A 23,285-nucleotide genomic window follows, 5' to 3' on the forward strand; every position below is an offset into this window, starting at 1 on the left:
ATCTAGTTGTGAAGGTAAGACAAACACAAAAGTCATCAGAAAGATAAAAGGTAACTCATATTATGGGGAAAATCGTATTTAGAAGGTTATAGTTTCACGAAGAAGGGAAGTATCCAAAGCAATACCTGAAAATATCAACTTAAAGACCAAGAAACTTAGTTTTGGCTCATTATTTTGGAGGTTTCTGTCTGTTAAGTTGATTTTTTATTGCTTTAGAGCATGTAGGGGGAGACTGCATGACATATAAGTAGTTCATGGAAGAACAAGATCACTCACTTCCTGTTAGGTGAGAAAGGAAAGAGTGAAAGACAGGAAAACAACTAGGATTTCAGTATACCCCTAAAGCTCACATGCTCAATGACCTAAAGTCTTCCAGAGCCCAACTTCTTAAAAGGTTCTACCACCCTCCCCAAATTACCACACTGGAAGTCAAATCTTCACTTCAGCCTTGGAGAACATTCCATGCCAACACTCCAGCACTGTAACCAGCCTGTGTAGCACATGTAAACATGTTTTGTTGTTGTTGTTTGTTTGTTTGTTTTGTTTTTTGAGACAGGGTTTACTCTGTGGAGTTTTGGTACCTATCCTGGAGCTCACTCTATAGACCGGGCTGGCCTCAAACTCACAGAGATCTGCCTGGCTCTGCCTCCTAAGTGCTGGGATTAAAGACGTGTGTCACTACCGCCCAGCTTTTAAACGTGTTTTAAAGAGGAACTTATGCTCTCCTCTTTGGCTGTCAGACTAATAGAGGAATGGACTCCAAGAAATTAGAATTTCTCCAGGAACTTTTCTCTGGGAGAATAAAAGCCTGATGTCCTGGGGTAGCCAATTTCAACCAGAGGAGGAACTTGTTTCTTGGACAGATTTACAACCAATCTACTGACATTGCAAGAGAAAGTAACTATAGAAAACAGAGTTGAGACAATAGTGTATGGGATCACAACTTGGCCAGACTGCAGAGTTATATATAACTTTTGTCTTGCATTTAGACCTTACCCTCACTTCAGGACCCTGAAGATGGACTTGATGGGTCACTGTGAGGAGGTAGAGAGTTTTTCTGTCTCTGACCAAGTTGTTCTCTTATCATAAAAATGAAGTGGGTAGACAATGAAGTACACAAATTGGAGGTGCTTTATTAATAATACCTAATTTGTCCTATGTAATTTAAATAAAACATGATTGTACTTCTGGTAGCAGCAAAATGCTTGATAAGAGCCTTTACAGCTCCGGGCAGTGTTTACAACTCAAAAATATTTAAGGGCTTTAGTGTGCTAACCAAGATCAGTTCTATGCAGATCAAGTCTGGGGTAAGGGTGAGATTCCATATACACTTCCACCTCTCAGTGCTGGGCCCCCAACTGGCTTGAACCTGTGCAGGTCTGAATATGTGCTTTCACAGTCTCTGCAAGTTAATATGTGCATTGTTGCTGTTGTATCTGGGTCTCACTCTTTCTGCCTGATTTTCTACACAGATCCCTGACCCCCAAGGGGAAGGATTTGATGATGATATTCCATTGAGGACTGAGTCTTCAATGTTTCTCACTCTCTTGCATATTGACCAGTTGTGGGTTTCTGTGTTAATTCACATCTACTTCAAGAAGCTTCTCTGATAGGGCTTGAAAGAAGCACTGAGCTATAGTTATAGCAGTATGTCAATAGGAGTCATTTTATACTTTGATTTTTCCCCAAGACTTTGCACTCACAGTCCCATAGTTGGAAGTCAAGGACATAGTTCTTCTGTCTTGTTTATCTTATACGCTATATTCTTACATTCTACTTTTCTAAGTTTTTTCTTCTTATACTAAGTTTTTTCTACACTACATTCCTACATTCTACCTTATATTTTTTTTCCTTAACATAGGAATTACGAGAGAGAAAACAAAAGACACCTAGATAGAGAGAAATATATGCTGCAGCCTGACTTTCCAACTTCAGCATTCCACCATCCACGCCCCCTTTCTTCTTTCCCCAAGTCTCTGGGTCTCTTGTTCTTTGGTGCAATTTGTGGGAGACCTGCTCCCACCTTTTCCCCCAGGGTACTCTTGAGGAGAATAGGATAATAGGTTTAGATAGAAATACGGAGGAGAGAGAGACAGATAGAAACACAGGATAGCTCAGGATGGCCTGGATCCTTATCCACTGGCCCTTTCTGTCTCTTCTAAAGGGCTATTTATAGAAATTCCAAGAGGTGGAGCAAATACTTCCCCCTAGCTCAGATAAGTGTAGACACTTCCAATCACCTAGAAACCATACATATGGTCAAGCAATCTTCTAATGCAGCTCTCCTGGGTAAAGGAAGCTCAGATCTCACTACAAACCTTTGTGGGCCTCCGTAGTTTTAGTAGTTGTTAACATTTTAAACTTTTTGCATTCAAATGGAACTCTAGAAATATTGATATTACCCAAACTAATATGCGGTCAGTTTTTTGATTTTTTTTATTTTAGGTAAAACTATTCGAATTCTTAGTCAGATTCTGGTATGCATAAACATTTAACACTGTCCAAAACATTTACTCATCTTCTACGTGTAAATTTTAACAAATGATTACAATGATTTTGTCTTAGGTGAATCTGGAACCTGGGATAAGATCAGCCTCTTCATTTTTTTCTTTTTTTTTTCTGCTGCAGCTCCCTTTGGAGATCACTTCTATAGCCACTAGAGTCACTAGTTTGGAAAATAAGGTACTGTGTTCCTCTTCTCTGCCTTCCAGGATATTTATATTATTACTGGTCTATAGGTCACCATTTACTTTGGATAGGCCTCTGCAAAATTTGCTTGTTTTATCTGAGACACTGCCTACTGCTTCATATGCTTCTGAATCTCCTTTTTCTTTTCATTCCTTGAATTTTTTCCCCAACAACTTCTCAATGCCAGTTTTAGTTATGTCTTCAGAACTATAGAACTCTTGAGTTGAAACTTCATATTTTATTTTCCTAGAATGGAAAATAATCCAGCAGAATATGAATTAAAACAAATTCCATTTCCTCACCCACATTTATCTACATGCTTTCTCATCACTGATGTAATATTTGCTGAGCTTTATAGATGGAGGCATTAAAACACACATGTACGAAATAGCCAGTGTGACTAAAAGACATTTTATTAAGTGTCTTTCAGGTCAGACAAAAAAACAAAATAAAAATGTCTGCTTTAATATTATGATGAGTATGACCTTAGTCATCATAAAGAGCTCCCAGTTCATGCACAACTACTGTTATGCAATGGGGATGCATAAAAAATTTCTCTAGGAGGGCAATCTAAAGATGAAACGGAATCTGTTGTAAAGAATTCTGCCACTGTCAGAGTAGCATAAGAGCTTCTCATCCAGCTGCTTACAGATACCAAAGTGTTTCCTGCACAGGTGGTATTGCAATGAGGCAATGTGCCTACAACTTGGCTTGTTCATCATGCAGGAGTAGCAGCAGCTGTTCAACAGCTTGCACACTGAAGCAGAGCTCTGTGGCTTCAGACTCTGCTACCAGAGTCTCAGAAGTTTCCTTCATCCATGAAGCGGCAGCTATTGTACTAACCACCCCAAATTCTGTTTTGATTCAATTTCAGCTTTATCCATAAATCTAGGACATTTTATTAGAGTATTAATATCAATCTCTGATTTCAATATTTATGCCCCAGTATTATGCCACCATACCTTGGTGGCCCTGGTATGCAAAAGAGATAGCCATCTTGATTGGCTATTGCACTATGACCTCAGAGTTGCCTCAGGATTCTGTTGTCATGGTAACCTTCATGCCTCAGTAAGGCCTAGCTTAGGCTGGCCTAATACTTTCCAGGTTACACGTTATTTAGACTTCTATAGGTCGTTATTGTATTATTATAAAGTAACATTTTTGTGACTGACTAAAAGTTCCAGAACATGATAGTTTTGAGGTAAATTTTCATTTCTTCTGAAATCATTTCCTTCTTTTTCTCTACTGTAATTATAACAATCTTTGTCAGCTGTCCTTTGTGTACTTTTCATTCTATTATTGCTCTTTCAAATCATTCTTGCTTATCTTATTAATCTCAATTTAATTTACATACAGTTATGAAAACAAATTCTCCAGTTTGCGTTAAACTTTAATATCCTCATCATGATCCAATCCTAGAACTAGATTATGACTAATTTGGTTTTCTTGTTCATTGTGAAGTGAGAACTTCCTTCAAAATTTAAGTTTGTGCTGCGCATCTTCGTGGGAACAGAGCACTAGTGATATCTGAGGCTACCCTAGTAAGTCTGTTTCCTTATTGTTACTTTTTGGTGATCTGTAGAGGATTTATTTTGTGATTATTGAAAATTCCAACAGATTATGGCCAAATGTTGATTTATTTCTCTTAACATTTTGTTCATGTTACATTTATTTGACGTATATATGCTCATATAAAAATGTCTAAACTGAGTTCAGTTTATCTGCAATGAATTTGTTTTAAACATACTCATTTGTTTGGCTGTCACTACTTTGAAAGTGTAACTTCATTTCTATAATGAAATTATCCTTTATATACTATTGTCTGTTTTCTGTATTTTCAATTTTGCTTCTTAAATGCATATTCATTAGTTGGATAGTACTGTAAGCATGTTGATTGGTCAGCAGCCATTAACACTATAAAGTCAAGACCCTTGACATATAGGTCATATACTTAGTCTTAAAACTCAAATAAGTCTGATTATTATATATTCCTAGGTTTACATTTTCCATAGTCTTCTGTTTCTGTGGAACTGTAAACTTGGAAATTATACTTGAATTTTATTGTAATTTGATTTTCTCTTCTTGTGATAAACACCATGATCAAAAGTTTCCTGGAGTAGGAAAAGGTTTATATCAGATTACAGTATCAGGTGGTAGTCCATCACTGAGGGAATTCAGGGAAGGAGCTCAAGGCAGGCATCTGGAGCAGAATCCATGGAGAAAGGCTGTTTACTAGATTGGTCTTAGGCTCATATTCAGCCTACTTGCTTGCTATCTATCTATCTATCTATCTATCTATCTATCTATCTATCTATCTTTACTTTGAGTGTTTTACACAATGTTTTCATCCACCAACCCTTCACTAACCTGCCACCAACCAGGCCAGATACACTCTTCGTCCCTATCCACCCAACTTTATGTTCTTTTTAAAAGCCCTTTCAAATCTAATGTGTGCTGTCCAAACATTCTTGGATGTGTGTCACTGCTCTGAAGGTAGTGGAACCTGGGTGAATGGAGCCAATAAATGAAGATTACTAAAGTATCATGTAATAGCCAACTTTATTAAGAGCCTCAGACAATTTATACTCTTAGGAAGAAAAGACAAGCTGTATACAATCACAAGGACAAGCTGCATGTGCCCAAAACATGTTTTTCCATAGAGGCATGACTGAATAACAGCAGCAAGCAATAATGTGTAATCTGAAGTAAATTCCCTCCAATCCAATACACCTGGGATGAGCACAAAAACACATTCCAAAAATAATTCTATGTTTTGAAAAAAAAAAACAACTCTAGTCTTATTTTTTTTTATGTGTTCTCTTAAGCACTCAGCATTTATCACATGACTCAGTTTGAGGAAATGTTCTGACAGATGTGTGGTCTTCCATTGGATATTAGTAAAATTAACTGGGGATACACTCTTATAAAAATATCTCTCTCTCCTGGGTGGTGGTGGTGGTGGTGGTGGTGGTGGTGGTGGTGGTGGTGCATGCCTTTAATCCCAGCACTCAGGAGGCTGTGAGTTCAAGGCCAGCCTGGTCTACTGAGCAAGAGCCAGTACAGGCACCAAAACTACACAGAGAAACCCTGTCTCAAAAACAACAACAACAACAACAACAACAACAACAAAATATCTCCCTCTCCTAGCAGCTAATAATTGCAAATAGCTCCAAGATGAGGGGTGAGTTTGTATGCCCAAGCCCCCTCTACATTCTGGAATTTGGTCTGATTTGAACTGGTACATATCTTGGGCATGCTGTCACCACCTCTGTGATTTCATATGTGCAACTTTACTGTGTCTATAAAGTAGTACTTCCTTATACTCAGCCACCACCTCTGGACCTTATACTCTTTCTTCCCCCTTATCCACAGTGATTTCTGAGTCTTCAGCAGAGTATTTTATATATATATATATATATATATATATATATATATATATATATATATATATATATATATTTCATAGACTTGCTTAAAGGCAAGTTCTTTTGTGTGGTGTCTTCAGCAACAAGGTCTTACATTACCATCAGTTTTGGAGAGTAACTAAGTGCAATGGCAATAGCCTATAGTGTTAGTGAATCAATGAGAACTAAGTGAAGAACTCTGAAAGAGGTAATCTGTTCTTGGTACTGTGTATTTTTTTTATTTGATTCCATATGGTATATGATAGAATCATTGTCTTCCCATTGTAGGTAACTACCTTTCTCCGTTTAAACTTTTTTTGTTTTATGTTTATTTTTTTTGAGACAGAGTTTCTCTGTGTAGCTTTGGAGTTTATCCTGGAACTCAATATGTAGACCAGGCTGGCCTTGAACTCACAGAGATCCACCTGCCTCTGAGTGATGGGATTAAAGGTGTGTGCCCCCACCACCCCGCTCATTTAAACTTTTTTAAATGCATGTATGTTTACTCTTTAGGAAACTTCTAAAGTAGTAAGTTTTCATTGGTCTTTCCAACAATCTTTTATGTTAGTTTTCCTTCCCTATACTTATTCCTCTTCTATGATCTTCCCTTCACCAAGCCAATTTAACCTTCCCTGTATTTCCTTTTAAACCTTTATACCAGTACATTTTATCTCTCCTCAATTCAAAGTCATTTTGCATGGATTTTCTATTTTTTTCTGTAATCACATATATCTGAAGACTGAAAATTAACCCAGAGATGAGAGGAATCATGAAATCTTTATATTTCTGGGTATGTGTTAACCCATGAAAAATGATTATTTCCACCTTAATCCATTTACCTGTAAATCTCATTTCACTCTTCTTAATACATGAATAAAATTTCATTGTGTAAATATACAACAATTTAATTATCCATTAATCTGTTTGATAGACATCTAGACTCTTTCCATTTCCTAGCTATTGTGAATTAAGAAGCAATGAACATGGATGACTAGGTATCTATCTCTAGAGTAGGATATGAAATCCTTTTGGTATATACTAAAGAGTAGTATAGCTGGATCATGTGGTAGATCAACTTTTACCTTTTTGAGCATTCTCTACACTGATTTCCACAGTTGCTGCACCAGTCTTCAATCACATTAGCAATGGATTGAGGGATCCCTTTCCCCAAACCCTTGCCATCATTTGATTTCAGTTGTTTTCTCAATTAAATGAGGATTGAGTTTCATTCTTTTATATGTAGCTATACGGTTTGACCAGCACAATCTGTTGAAGATGCTATTTCTCTCTAATGTGTATGCTTGGATTCCTTGTTGAATATCAGGTAGCTGAAGGAGTGTGGTTCCTAAACTCTACTCCAGTGATCAGCAAGTCGGTTTTCATGACAGTACTATGCTGGTTTTATTATTACAACTCTATAATATTACTTGATGTTGTCTGGGATGGATAATGATAACTCCATCCATACTTAAGTTAGCTCAGGATTGTTTGGGCTGTACTGAATCTTTGGTACTTTCATATGAAAATTAAAATAGATTTTTTTCAATTGCTTTTCTAATGAGATTGTGATGTATCTTTATATGGAATTTGGTTAGATGGTCATTTTTTACTATATTAATTCTTCTAATCCACCAATAGGGGAGATCTTTCTGTCTTTTGGTGTCTTCTTCAATTTCTTTCTTTTTGTGTGTGTATGTGCATGATAGGGGTTTATTGTGTCTTTTTTTAAAAATATTTTTATTTTATAATTAACTTAATTTCACATATCAGCCACAGATTCCCCCATCCTCCCTCCTCCCACCTCCCAGCCCTCCCCCCTAATCCACCCCCCATTCCCACTTCCTCCAAGGCAAGGTCTCCCCTGGAGAGTCAGCCCAGCCTGGTAGACTCAGCCTGGGCTGGTCCAGTCCCCTCCTCCCTACATCAAGGCTGAGCAAAGTGTCCCAGCATAGGCCCCAGGCTCCAAAAAGCCAGCCCATGCACCAAGGACAGGTCCTGGCTCCACTGCCTGGGGGCCTCCCAAACAGTTCAAGCTAATCAACTGTCTCACTATATCCAGAGGGCCTGGTCCAGTTCCATGGGGGCTCCTCAGCCATTGGTTCATAGTTTATGCATTTCCACTAGTTTAGCTATTTGTTTCTGTGCTTTTTCCAATCGTGGTCTCAATATCTCTCGCTCATATAATCCCTCCCAGAGCTCCACATGGGGCTTGGCCATGGATCTCTGCATTTGCTTCCATCAGTCACTGGATGAGAGTTCTATCATGACAGCCAGTGTGTTCAGCCATCCCATCACCAGAGCAGGTCAGCTCAGGCACTCTCTTGACCATTGCCAGTAGTCTACAGTGGAGGCATCTTTGTGGATTTCTGAGGACCTCTCCAACACTCTGCTTCTTCCTATTCCCCTGGGGTCTTTACTCATCATGGTATCTCCCTCCAGTCCTAAGGTTTTCACTGTAGAAGTCTTTCAGTTCTTCATTAAGATTTATTCCAAGAACTTTTGAGGTGATTGTAAATGGTATTGTTGCTATGAGCTCTTTGTAAGTGTAATTTGCAGTTGTGTATATGAAGGCTACTGATTTTAGTGTTAATTTGTATTCTGCTACTTTATGAATGTATTTATCAGCTATAGGAGTTTTCTGGTTGAGTTTTTAGGTTCTTTATGTACATCACATTTTCTGCAAATAAAGACACTTGGGCTTCTTCCTTTCCTGTTTTTATCTCCCTTTTTTCTTGTCTTACTGATCTAGCTAAGACTTCATTCAACATGTTGAACAAGTGGAGAAAGTAGACTTTTTATTGTTCCTGATTTTAGTGAAAATGCTTTGAGTTCCTCTGTTTAGAATGCTGTCAGTTGTAGGTTTGCTGTAAACGGTTTTTAATGTGTTGTGGTAAGTTCATTTATCTTTAGTATCTCAAGGAATTTTATATTGGAAGGATGTTGGATTTGGTTGAAAGTATTTTCTTCTTCTAAAGAGATGATGACCATGTGGTTTGTATCCTGTATTCTATTTATGTAGTGGATACTGATTCACATATTTTGAGCTATCCTTGCATCTCTGGGAAAAAGCAGACTCAACTTTTGGGTATGTACTTTAATTCAGTTTTCAAGTGTTTAAAAAATTTTTTAATCCACGCCTATCAGGGCTTTTGGCCTATAGTTTGCTTTTTCTGGTCATTCTCTGGTTTTGATAACAGTGTAATACTGGCTCCCTAAAAGGAATTTAGAACCACCCCTTTTCTATTTTGTGGGATATTGTGAGCAGTATTAATGTTAGTCATTGGAAGGTCTAGAAGAATAATACACTGAACTCATCTTGCCTTCAGCCTCTTTTAGATGGGTTATTTTTTCATTATTGTTTCTATGGACCTGGATGTTTTGATCTATTTAAATTATTTACTTCATCTTGATTTACTCTGGTAGGTCATACATATCTAGGAATTCACTCATTTCTTTTAAAGTTTTCAGTTCTGTTGGATGCATTTTTAAAGATGCAGTCTATGATTCTCTGGATTTCTCCAATGTCTCTTGTAAATGTCTGTCTTTGAATTTAATTTTATTAATTTGATTGTTCTCTTTTGGTTAGTTTGGCTAAATGTTTTGCCAGTTTTCTTAGCGTCTTCAAAGAATTAACTCTTTCTTTCATTCGTTATTTGTATTTTTGTTTGTCTATTTCCATTTAATTAATTTCAGCCCTTATTTTGATTATTTCTTCCAATCTATATTCTTTAGGTATTGATTTTCATAATTCTCTAAGGCATTCCAGTGAGTCATTAAGTTCTTTATTTGAGATCTCACAGATTTTATGATGTATGCACATGATGATATAAACTTTCCTATTATGAATGCTTCCACTGCCCCATATATTTTGGTATGTTGTATTTTCATTTCAATATTTTTCAATTTATTCTTGCCTTCTTGAATTCTTCTTTCACCCTATTTTGAATTAATGAATAGTGTGTTCCTCAGCTTCTACTATTTTTTAAAAACTTTCTATCATTTATTTTGTTGTTGAAGTCTCCCGTTAATACATGGTGGAGAGATGGATCAGCAGTTAAGAACATTGGCTGCTCTTCCAGAGGACCTGGATTCAATTCCCAGTACCCTCATAGCAGCTCACAGCTGTCTGTAACTTCAGTTCCGGGGACATGACACCCTCACACAGTCATACATGCAGGCAAAACACCAATTCGCATAAAAAATAAAATAAAGAAAACATTTCTAGCCCATGGAATCAACTAAGCAGATCTCATAGGGGCTCACAGAGACTGAAGGAGCAACCACAGAACTTGTATGGTCTGTGATATATATATATATATATATATATATATATATATATATATATATATATATATATATATATATATATATAATGTTGTGGCTGTTTAACTTGTTGTTTTTGTGGGACTCCTAACAGTGGGTGTGAGGGTATCTCTGACTCTTTTGACTGCTATTGGGACCCTTGACCTCCTACTGAGTTGCCTTGTCCATGCTTGATATGAGGGATTGTGTCGAGTCTTATTGTATCTTGTTATGCCTTATTTGGTTGATATCCCTGGTAGGTCTGCTCTTTTCTGAAGGGAAACAGAAGGAGCAGTAGATCTGGGGGAGAAGGGAGATGCAGAGTGGAATTGAGTGGAGTGGAGGGAGAGGAGGCTGTGTTCATGAGAGAAAAAATAAAAAGAAAATAAAAGAAATTCTTACTATTGACATAACATATATGCATGTGTTTGGAAAATATACATGGTGTTCAGATAGTATGCAGGATGTGATTTCAATTTTACTATATTTGTTGACACTTCCTATATGTCTGAATACATGGTCTATTCTATTTTAAAGAAGTTGCCATGGGATGCTGAGAAGAACATGTATTTTGTGTTTTGGCAGAGATTTTGTAAATATGTGTTAGATTCATGTGACTTACGATGTTGTTTAACTCCAGGGCTTGTCTATTTAGACTTTTCCCCATACCACCTGTATACTGGTGAGAATATGGTTTTCAAATTACCCACTATTACTGTAGTGAAGTTTGTCTATTGCTTTAATTATATTAATATTTCTTTTTCTAAAATTGAGTTTGTTGCATATGTTTATGATTTTAACATTTTCTCCATTTAGTTTGATGTTTGTTGCTGGCTTGCTGTATATTGCCTTTATTATGTTTAGGTGTGTTCCTTGTATCCCTGATCTCTCCAAGACATTTATCATGAAAAGGTGTTGGATTTTGTCAAAGGCTTTTTCAGCATCTGATGAGATGATCATGTGGTTTTTATTTCAGTTTGTTTATATTGTGGATTATATTGACAGATTTTTGTATGTTGAACCATCCTTGCATCTCTGGGATGAAACCTACTTGATCATGGTGGATGATTGTTTGATATGTTTTTGGATTTGGTTTGCTAGTATTTTATTGAGTATTTTTGCATCAATGTTCATGAGGGAGATTAGTCTGTAATTCTCTTTCTAAGTTGGGTCTTTGTGTGGTTTGGGTATCAGTGTACCTCTAGCCATGTAAAAATAGTTTGACAATATTCCTTCTGTTTCTATTGTGTGGAACAATTTGAGGAGTATTGGTATGAACTCTTTGAAATTCTGGTGGAATTCTGCACTGAAACCATATGGTCCTGGGCTTTTTTGGTTGGGAGAATTTTAACGACTGTTTCTATTTCCTTAGGGGTTATAGGTCCATTTAAATTGTTTATCTAGTCTTGATTTAATTTTAGTATGTGGTACCTATCTAGAAAATTGTCCATTTCTTTTACATTTTCCAATTTTGTGGAGTACAGGTTTTTGAAGTATGACCTGATGATTCTCTGAATTTCTTCATTGTCTGTTGTTATATCTCTCCCTTTTCATTTCTGATTTTGTTAATTTGGATATTCTCTCTCCGCCTTTTGGTAAATTTGGATAAGGCTTTGTCTATCTTGTTTATTTTCTCAAAGAACCAACTGTTTGTTTCATTGATTCTTTGTATTGTTCTCTTTGTTTCTATTTTATTGATTTCAGCCCTCAATTTGATGATTTTCTGTCTTCTACTCCTCCTCAGTGAGTGTGACTCTTTTTGTTCTACAGCTTTCAGGTGTGCTGTTAAGTAGCTAGTGTGAGATTTCTTCATGTTATTTAAGTAGTGCTATGAACTTTCCTCTTGTTACTGATTTCATAGTGTCCCATCAGTTTGGGTATGTTGTACATTCATTTTCATAGAATTCTAGGAAGACTTTAATTTCTTTCTTATCTCCTCCTTGACTCAGTGGTGATTCAGTTGAGCATTGTTCAGTTTCCATGAGTTTGTAGGCTTTCCACAATTTGTGTTATTGTTGAATTCTAACTTTAAGCCATGGTGATCCAATAAGATAAAGGGGGTTATTCCAATTTTTTTTTGTATCTGTTGACGTTTGCTTTGTGACTGAGAATGTGGTCAATTTTAGAGAAGGTTATTTGAGGTGCTGAGAAGAAGGTATATTCTTGTGTGTTTGTGTGAAATATTCTGTAATTGTCTATTAAGTTCATTTGAGTCAGAACATCTATTCATTTCCTTATTTCTCTTTTGAGTTTCTGTCTGACAGACCTGCCCATTGGTGAGAGTGGGGTGTTGAAGTCTCCCACTATTAGTGTATGGGGTTTGATGTGTGATTTAAGCTTTAGTAATGTTTCTTTTACAAACATGGGTGCCCTTGTGTTTGGGGCATAGATGTTCAGAATTGAGAATTCACCTTGATGAATTTTTACTGTGATGGAAATGAAATGTCCTTCTCCATCTCTTTTGATTAATTTTGGTTTTAAGTCTATTTTGTTAGATATTAGCATAGCTATACCACCTTGTTTATTAGGTCCATTTGATTGGAAAATCTTTCCCCAACCCTTTGCTCTGAGGTAATATTTGTCTTTGAGGTTGAGTTGTGTTTCTTGTATGCAGCAGAAGGATGGATCCTGTTTTCATACCCACTCTGTTAGCCTGTGTCTTTTTATAGGTGAATTGAGTCCATTGATATTGAGAGATAATGACCAATGATTATTAATTCCTGTTATTTTTTTTTAGTGGTGGTTATAGTGTGTATGTGTGCCTTCTTTAGGACTTGCTGGTGTGAGGTTATCTATTGCCTGGTTTTCATGGGTGAAGCTAACTTCCTTGGATTGGAGTTTTCCTTCTAGTATTTTCTGTAGGGCTGGGTTTGTGGATAGGTATTGTTTAAATCTGATTTTGTCATGAAATATCTTGTTTTTGCCATCTATGGTGATTGCAAGTTTTGCTGGGTAGAGTAGTCTGGGCTGGCATCTCTGGTCTCTTAATGTCTGCAGAATGTCTGTCCAGGATCTTCTGGCTTTCAGAGTTTCCATTGAGAAGTTGGTTGTAATTCTGAAAAATCTGCATTTATGTGTACCTATATGTACCTTTTTCCTTTGCAGCTATTAAAATTCTTTATTTATTCTGTACGTTTAGTGGTTTGATTATTATGTGGCAAGGTGATTTTTTTTTTGGTCCAGCCCATTTGGTGTTCTGTAAACTTCTTTTACCTTCATAGGCATGTCCTTCATTAGGTAGGGAAAGTTTTCCTCTAGGATTTTGTTGAATATATTTACTGTGCCTTTGAGCTGGAATTCTTCTCCTTCTTCTATCCCTATTATTCTTAGGTTTGGTCTTTTCATGGTGTCCCAGATCTCCTGGATGTTTTGTGTTAAGAATTTTTTGGCTTTACTCTTTTCTTTGAACAATGAATCTATTTCCTCTACCATCTCTTCAATGCCTGAGATAATATCTTCCATCTCTTGTATTATGTTGGTTATGTTTGCATCTGTAGTTCCTGTTCATTTACCCAGATTTCCCATTTCCAGGATTCCCTTGGTTTGTGTTTTCTCTATTGTCTCTATTTCAATTTTCAAGTCTTGAACTGTTTTCCTCATCTGTTTGATTGTCTTTTCTTCACTTTCTTTAAGGGATTGATAGATTTCTTCCAGTTTTTTCTTTGCTTTTTCCTCTACTTATTTAAGAGGATTTTTCATTTCCTCTTCAAGGAGCTTTGTCGTCTTCATAAAGTTATTATTAAGGTCATTTTCATCGGCTTCATCTGTGTTTGGATGTTCAGGTCTTGCTGTTGTAGATCCATGAGTTTCTGGTGGTGCCATATTGCTATTTATGTTGTTGAATGTATTCTTACACTGCTGTCTGCCCATCTCCTCCTCCAATTGGTGCAGGTTGGGCCTGTGATTCTGGTGGTCACCGATGTGGCAGGGGATGGTTGGCAGGGGCGGGGGATGCTGCTGCTGCCAGGTTGCTGGGAATGAGGATGTGGAGGAAGAGCATGTGATGTGCCCTAAGGGAGCTAGGACCAAAAGAGTAGGGTTGTCCAGCTGGGAGCTAAGACACTTATCTCTTCAGCCAATCAGTGCATGTGGGGCTTGTGGCTCAGGTGGTCACTGATGTGGCAGTGGATGGTTGGCCGAGGGATGTTGCTGCTGCCAAGTCACTGGGGCCGAGGTCAGTTATACATTTCTTAAATCTGTTTTTAATCTTGGGATATTTCTTTCTCCTTTAATTATGATTGGTGGTTTTGCTGGTTTAGTAGTCTGTCCTGGCATCTCTGGTTTTTCAAAACTTGTAGAACTGTAGTCCAATTCTTTCTGTTTTTCATATTTTCCATTTGAAAATCCACTATTATTTTGATGGGCCTTCTTTTGTAAGGGACTTGATTATTCTTTCTTGCTATTTTCATTATCATTTCTTTGTTTTGTACACTTGACATTTTGAATATTAAACAACATGTGGATTTTATTTTCTGATCCTGACTATTTTATGTTCTGTATGTCTCGTAGACATTGGATGACATTTCTTTCCTTACAATAGGGTCATTTTCTTATATGGTTTTATTGAAAATGTATTCTGTGCCTTTGACTTGGATCTCTTCTGCTTCTAAATCTATTATTTGTAGGTTTGGTATTTGTATAGGGTCCCAAAGATCTTGTATCTTTTATTGTTTGTTGTTTTTGTTTATATATTTTTATTTGATATTTTATTTGACTGAGTGATCTAATCCCTCTACCTTGCATTCAAGACCTGCTATTCTGTATTATTCTAGGTACATTCTAATAGATGAGGCTTTTCTTTGAATAATTTGTTTGAATTCTTGCATTTTTTATTATAAGTCTTATTTCATTTTGGCTTTTTATCAGAGACTCTATCTCTTTGTCAAAAATCTGTTTTGAGATATTGAATTGTCTATATTATTTCATTTATCTGTGTTGTCTCAATCATTATTATGGCATTATTCATGTCCTCTGGACTTATTTTATAAATGGTTTATTTTTGCTATTTTTGAAACCATTGTCTTCATAAAACATCTAGGCTACTTTTATCAGGGGATGTTGCCTTGAGAACATTAGCTTTTGGTGTATACTTAATGTTTTGGTTATTCATGTTTGTATATTTGCATTGAAACCTAGGCATCTGGAGTTAGGTCATTGGTAGTATTTCTTGGTATGGAAATCTTATCTCTTTTTAGTTGAGTGAGTATTTGAAGGTCTGTTTCTTGTTACTCCAACTAGTCAGGTGGTTGACATGCTGTATGAGTCTTAGATTTCAGTCTTTGGGCAATTCTGTCTTGTTTTTTAAATGGGATTTCAGAAGTAGTTATGGCTCAGCTCAGGCTAAATGAGATTTCTAAGCCCAGATGAAGATCTTCTGCAGTATTATAGCATTCTCATTCAATATTCTAGAGTCTGGGGATGGGTGCTTAGAACATTTTCTCAGGCAATGCGTGCTGTTCGTATTGCAGAGAAAGTTTGGGGTCTACCTATACAAGAAAGCTGGGCAGGGTTGCCCAGAAGTCCAGTACTGATCACACAGTCTTCAGGAAAATCATGAGAATGCATAGAGTTGTTAGTGTGAATGTCATACTCTTCCCTGGAGAAGGAAATTGCTCTAAATGCAGGGATATGTGGAGATGGCGATGCTAGTTTAGTGTCAGCCTAGAGAAGTGGCCAAGTATGTGCATTGAGTATGGGTTGAGTTAGTGGCATAAATCTAGGCTGTAAGCTCTCTGACCAAATATAGGAGGTATGGGAGGGGTAGATGGGATTAGCAGCATGTATTGGCATTCCTACCTAAAGGTGTGTAGTAAGAGGCACAATATGGTAGGTCAGGAAACATGGTCTTATGGCAAGTTTCATGGTTAGGTGGATTTGCTGATATAGGTTTAGTGTTCGTCCCTGGAGAGGGACCATTCTCAGGTAGTGGAGATGGGTTTTGTTGGGGGTAAAAGTCTTATGTATGCCTAAGAAAGCATCGTGTATGTGAAGCATGGATGAGTGAGTGTAGTTGGCTAGGTAGATGTGGTTGAACTGGGTGGAAGTCTAGGCTCCATGGCTAGGGTGAGACAGGGTTGTTCTTTGGGGATGAATAGGGCTGGTAGAATAAACTGGAGCTTCTTACATGAAGTGAGTATGTGAAAGGGGGCTCAGGAAGGGAAATGTGTTCCTTAAGAAGGTCACAGTGGTCTCAACTAGCCTTTTCTGTATATAATAAGGCCACGTGGATAGCACTGGCACTGCCCACAGTTAGCTGGGTCATCCCACATAAATCATAAATCATGATACTATCTCAAAGACTTGTCAATAAGAGAATCTTTTCTGAGCAATATCTTAGTTGCACTCTTCCCTGGTGACTCTTGATTTTTTTCAAGTTGACAATAAAAATGAAATTGTAAAGTGTCTGTTCACAAAATCATTTCACAACATACTAGTGTCTTTCCCTTTCAATACTCTGGTAATTTGATAAAATTACCTCATGTATACATTTGGTGCCAGATTTTTTTCTTTTATGGCTAATTCTTTTCATGTTCTGACTTTCACTAGTTTCTCTCATATAGCACAATATTTTTCTACTAAGTTTTCATCCTATGACTTTATCATACATATATTTAATTTCATAGCATCTTTGTAACAATTATACTATGTTTACTTTTGCATTTGAATTTATATTTAACAACTGTGTGCATATTATCTGAAGCTAAGCCAATCCTTGTATTTCAAACAAATTTTTGCCTAGGTTAATTCTTTTTCAAGATGAGGTCAGATTCTTTTGGAATTATAAGTTTTCTAGGTATACTGCCCTTAAAAAAATGAAAGCCATCCCAGGCCTGTCTTTCAGCTTACTCATAGCAGGTTACCTCTCTCCTTCTTCACTCTTAACTTCAGTACATGTTGCCGGTTCATCTATAAACTATTATACTCTAATTAAACTTTTTGAGGCATTAATAGAATAATCCCTTGTGTCACCATACCACCACATGCATAATTAATAATTAGTCCAATGTTATTACTGCCACTGTGAATAATACTATTTTAGTAATATAAGTGGAATTAATATGGATATTTATTCTTTACACAAATATATTATGATTTTGTATTATATACTACCATAAAGTTTCCATCTTATTCTTTGAGTAGATTACATCATTTACATGTTATAAAGGTCTAACATCTCCACTATAAGGATGTTCCAAATTTGATTGGGTGTCAATGTAAAGTTGCAAACTCCAAGAAAATTGATCAGAATTTTCTTCTGCCACAGATCTGAAAATATTGGAGCAATAACTTGAATAAGTATAGTATATAAATTCTCACACTGACTCATATAGTGCAAAGTATTGAGAATTTCTTTCACTTAAATGATAAATGGAAATTGAAAATATAAATTGAAAGTGTGAAATATAAAGTGCTAGTGGACAAATAGACAATATATAAAATATATTATGAAGACTGATAATGCAAATGGCATGCATAGACAATGGTAAAAATTATCGTCTTCCAACATGATAGACAAAACAGAAGACAACACCATGTAAAATCTTTAAATGTCCATATATGTGTACTGAACAAACAAGAAAAGCTATTGCACTCATCCTAGTTAGTTTTGAACCCATGTAAACATTTCATCAGAAAACTTGAAATTTTATGATAATTTAATTTACTATTTTTAGAAAAGACATTTACACACACAAACAGAAGAATGTGATTAACAATGGGATAATGATAGTGAAGTTTAAGACTCAGTATGCAGGTCATTTTCTTTTATATAAGGAAGTATTTTTCCTATTAAATCAACATCAAATACAACTAACATACATGTAACTTTTCATAGTGATGTTATTTGTCAGACAACAAGGCTTTTAAGTATTGTCCACACTTTCTGAAGGTTTTGGTGTGTGCATGTTCTTTATTAGTGCAAAGCACATTAATAAAAACAAAAATGCTCTTGTATTCTTCCAAGTCCACTGGCTAAATGAAAATAAACTTTTGAGTATTCCGATGAACTTGGTACCAAGTAGGCCATTCATGAACAATTTAAATAACTTCTACCATGAAATCCCTTTCAGTGTGCATACACTATATAATATTGTAAGCTTTTATTTTATGAGGATCCTCGGGTTCTGAAAGTCAGACTTACCTTTTTTCAGGAAGTCAATAGCAAGCTGTTTACATTTTATGGAAGTAACTTATGTGGAGAAATCTTAATGTCTAAATTTGTCCTATATTTGGAACATCAGTTGAGAAAGATGCCTTCTGATTTACTCTATAAGCCCATGTAAACAATGACATTCCAGTGTCCGTTTCACTTTTTGCATTTGTTTGATGAAAGAACTGCAATGATAATATAAAATATTTCTAAGATTCAATTTATAAATATTTAACTTTTTTTTATCTTTCAGCATTGTAGTGCATATTGAGATACACCAGCAGTTCTCTGAAGTTTCTAAGCTTAATTACATTGGAGCCTCTTGAAATTGTCCCATGCTTTCAGATTTATCATCTAACAAACATTGACAACTAGACCAGGAGAAGAGATAAGGCCAACATATCAAGCATCTTTATGGGCAAGTAATTCCAGTGGTTCATCATACTCACCAGCTCTAGCTAAACCTGTGATCACCTGTGTCAAACAGATAGCATCACTTTTATGTTATCCAGCTTAAGGGAAAGTGACTTGAGTCTATGAGAAATGCTGTAGCTGATCTAGCCTATCACTAGATTTGAAGATGTGTACATTTGAAGAGGATACGGAGCCAGTAACAGTCGAAATTGTGAGCTCTGTCTTACTTACTGAAGACACAGACAGGAACCTCATTCTTTGCCTTCAGAATGAAGCTGGTGAAATGGAAAACCCTACTGAACCTCAGAATAAGAGGCCTTGTTTGTCCACAGAGGATGATTCCACGACTCCTTACATGCCAGCTGCTGCACTCCCACTACCAGAAATGGAGCAGAGCTTTGATTTGGTCACAACTACAGCCACAGAGGTGGCAGGTGAAGAGGTTTCTGAGGGAACTATGATGCAGTTCCAGATTTTACAGGATGACAAACCAGATGAAGCATTCCCCTCGGCTAGTGCACAAGAGTCAGTCGTTAACCAAGCATGGTTAAGAGGTAAAGAAGATAAAGATAAGCTAACTAGACAAGGACATAAATGGAAGCAGGGGATGTGGTCCAAGGAAGAAACAGATATTTTGATGAACAACATTGAACGTTATATGAAGGAACATGGAATAGAGAATGCTGCAGAAATCATTTTTAAGATGTCAAAAGGTAAAAGAAAAGATTTCTACAGAACTATATCATTGGGTCTGAATCGTCCTTTGTTTTCAGTTTATAGGAGAGTGGTCCGAATGTATGATGAGAGAAACTATGTGGGAAAGTACACCCCTGCAGAAATTCAGAAGCTCAAGGAGCTCTGGCAACAACATGGCAATGACTGGATAACAATAGGTGCCGCCATGGGAAGAAGTCCATCTTCTGTCAAAGACCGGTGCCGCCTGTTGAAGGATAGTTGTAACACGGGGAAATGGACCGAAGAAGAAGAACGGATTCTCGGAGATGTGGTTCATGAATTGACACACACTGAAGTGGATGAGAAGGTCACACATGGTGTGTGTTGGGCAACAGTGGCTCAGAGAGTAGGTACTCGCTCAGCAAAGCAGTGTCGTGCTAAATGGCTCAACTACCTGAACTGGAAACAGACTGGAGGGATTGAGTGGACCAGGAAAGATGAAGTCACTCTCATCCACATGCTAGCAGAGCTTGATGTAGCTGATGAAAATGAAATTCACTGGGATGACTTAGCTAAAGGATGGAAAAGTGTTCGTTCACCACAATGGCTGCGTAGTAAATGGTGGGCCATCAAAAGGCAAATTACAAACCATAAGGACTTTGCATTCCCAGTCCTAGTGAAATGTCTTCAACAAGTATATGAGAGCCAAAGTGCCAGCCTCCTGTTTTGGGAGAATAAATCAGGATCTGAAGTTGCAGATAGCAACCCTGATATCAGTGTTCAACAAGTCCCCTTCGGAGTCATTGCTGTAGAAGATAATAACAGTACATCCATGAGTACAGTACCCGTGACAGGATTGCAAATTACACTCCAGATCATCCCTGACTCAACAGATGTGGCTATTGTTAACTCTGAAACAATAACCCAGCCCAGTGGACCACAATAGATATTTGATATTCTTCCTTCTTCCATTTATGTTCTCTTCCCTCACCTTGGACCTATTTCCTTCAAACAAGCTCAACTCAAGGCCTTTTTTTAAACTCCAACCTGACAGCTGCTGTACCTTCTTCTCCTAACCTATCACATTTCATCTTCTATTCCCAGAACATCTATTGAACATTAATCAATGACATGTGGAGTGTCATACACCAAGAATCATCACTATAACGGCTGAGACAAATAACATTGCTTTTTTCACATCCCAAGCAGAATTGGCAGTCAATAGTGACATCTATTGTTCTAATTTTCATGGACTTGCAAATGTATTCAAAGCCTATACAAAATTCCCTGACAGAATTCTTCAGCTAAGATAACTCTGCAGCCATCTTTTAGTGATGCTCGTGTTTCTTAATTCAGAGATCCAAGCAGCATAGAGCTAGTGAACTGTGCTGATTACAGCAGAAGAATTCCATGACACCAGCTATAAGAATAAGAAATTCACTCTGATTTATCCAGTGCTTGAGTTACTGAGGATTGAGTCACTCACCATAGTAGAGCAAGAGCATTGCACAAGTGATAACAAAACCATGCTTTGTGCCCCTTCACTACCTGACTCTATCATGGCATGGGATTTTACAGGTACTCAACCTGTCTTGCCTTTCACAGTACTAACAAGTCTTATAATCAAAAACAGCAAGGATCGAATACCATTGGATCCTCTTTGGGAAGCCCTGTTTCTATAGACTTCAAGGATATTGGACTTGCTAAAATATTACTAGCTTATCCTTAGAAACAAACAAAATGCCAAAGAAGTGTTATTGTATCTGCAGAGGAACAGGAGTGATGCCCAAGGGACTTTACTTTCTAATCTCCTGACTCACATAGCTACAGTGGTTAGCTATGGACATTAAGACTATGTTTTTTTTTTTATTGTTTTTAGTACATCTGAGATCCAGTTTTATGACAGCCTGTAAATGAGTGAATGATGAGAAGTTTAATTGCACATATTCCCATTGAATGTTACCAGGAGGGAATATTTTTCACCTCAGCTCCTGGAAAGTTTTCAAGTTACCAAAGGTCAACTGCAGTAATATTCATGTCTATAGTTTAGTCATAGTATTTTATCCAGCCTCCATGAGGTTTGATTACATTTTAAACAAGTCCTAACAATAGAGTTCAGTGCTTATTGTTTACAAAAACAGTGGTGGGACTTTGGAGGTGACTTTGTGGCAATAACTCTTGGTTAGCTCATTGCAGGCAGCTTGAGCCGATTTTGGCAGAAAAAAAGTAGAAAGTGAGTAAAGAAAATTCACAGTTTTGCTGTTCTTAAAGAGAATATGAATTAGTAACCAAATCCACTAGTAGCTAAGATGTTTTCACCTCTCATCTAATGCCACTTATTAGTTTACAGTTAGCACACTGTAGTGAAACTAAATGAGAAAAGAAGTACATTGCCTGTATCTGATGACCAGGACCTTTAATTACATGTCCTTCTTACTATACCAAATACACAAAAATATAATTGAGGGTGTTTTAGTTTGCAGAGAGAGAGAGAGAGAGAGAGAGAGAGAGAGAGAGAGAGAGAGAGAGAGCTTGTATTGTACCCTCATCAGGCAATGTGCTACATGAATGGCAATTTTAAAGACAAAGTTTCCAGCTGTAATAAAAGAAAAATACCAATGGTCATTCCCAATGCTTATGCCTAAACCAACTTCTAGGTTCTTACTGACATGATTGCTATCAAAGTTCTCCAAAAGTATATTTAAATTACTTCATTGTGATGAAATAATTACAAGCATAATTAACTACTTCACATTAACAAAACAAACAGCATATGAAATGTTGGTTGAATAGGGAACTATTTGTGTGTGTTCAGGTCAAAATGAATAAAACGATCTGCTTTCCAGTGCAAAAGTTTAAGATACTTATTTCTGTGTTTGCTGAAAACATCTTTATGCATGAAGGGATGTTTAGAACAATCATGTGGAATGCTTGGAGAGTAACTCAAACATAGAGATCTTTCACAATTCAAACAAAAGTTTAAGTCAGCACTGGGTTGCCATCGAGATATCTATAACTCATTGAGTCAGTATTGGAGGGAAGTGTCTATAAAAGAAAGGTGAAGCACATGGAGAAGCCTCCTCCCCTATACTCCACAAAAATGCATTGCTTGAAAAACCACTGTTATATACCACAGAATAACTTAGAGTAGGGTATACCATTATCTCAATAAAATTACTCTTTTAGAGAACTGAAAATAATTTTAGCTATGTGTATTCCTAGAACTCATCTGCCAACTTGTTATCTCGTCTGAGGCAAAAGGAAATTCCTTTTTTCCACCCCTATATCTATATCTTTATCCTTTCTCTCTATATATGTGCATATTCAAATATCTATATCTATATCTATCTATCTATCTATCTATCTGTCTGTCTGTCTGTCTGTAAGTCTCTCTATCTGTCTGTCTGTCTCTATCTATCTATACATCTATCTATCTATCTCTCTCTATCTCTCTCTCTCTCTCTCTCTCTATATATATATATATATATATATATATATATATATATATATATATATATATATATTGTGTGTGTGTGTGTGTGTGTGTGTGTTACAGAATGAATACAGGTTATTGTGGCTGCAACGGAGTTCAAAATGCTTCTGAATTGATATAAACAAGTCTGTTTCAATAGATAATGAACCAGACTAGTGTC

The 23,285-nt window shown here is 36.7% G+C and overlaps 1 protein-coding gene across 1 annotated transcript; it reads left to right on the plus strand.

Annotated features, from left to right (window-relative positions):
• Positions 1-3,750: 3,750 nt before the first annotated feature.
• On the plus strand, positions 3,751-22,485 carry LOC131898849 (cyclin-D-binding Myb-like transcription factor 1). The gene is made up of 3 exons (XM_059250081.1): positions 3,751-3,889; positions 4,150-4,229; positions 18,797-22,485. Exon 3 carries the CDS (start codon positions 19,124-19,126, stop codon positions 20,576-20,578), a length of 1,455 nt encoding a protein of 484 aa, XP_059106064.1. The 5' UTR covers positions 3,751-3,889; positions 4,150-4,229; positions 18,797-19,123; the 3' UTR covers positions 20,579-22,485.
• Positions 22,486-23,285: the final 800 nt, after the last annotated feature.

The sequence above is a fragment of the Peromyscus eremicus genome, chromosome X (assembly GCF_949786415.1).
Source record: "Peromyscus eremicus chromosome X, PerEre_H2_v1, whole genome shotgun sequence".
Classification (NCBI taxonomy): Eukaryota; Metazoa; Chordata; class Mammalia; order Rodentia; family Cricetidae; genus Peromyscus; species Peromyscus eremicus.

Coding starts and splice junctions, on each gene's coding strand:
- LOC131898849 (XM_059250081.1), top strand. CDS start 19,124: ATGTGTACATTTGAAGAGGATACGGAGCCAGTAACAGTCGAAATTGTG.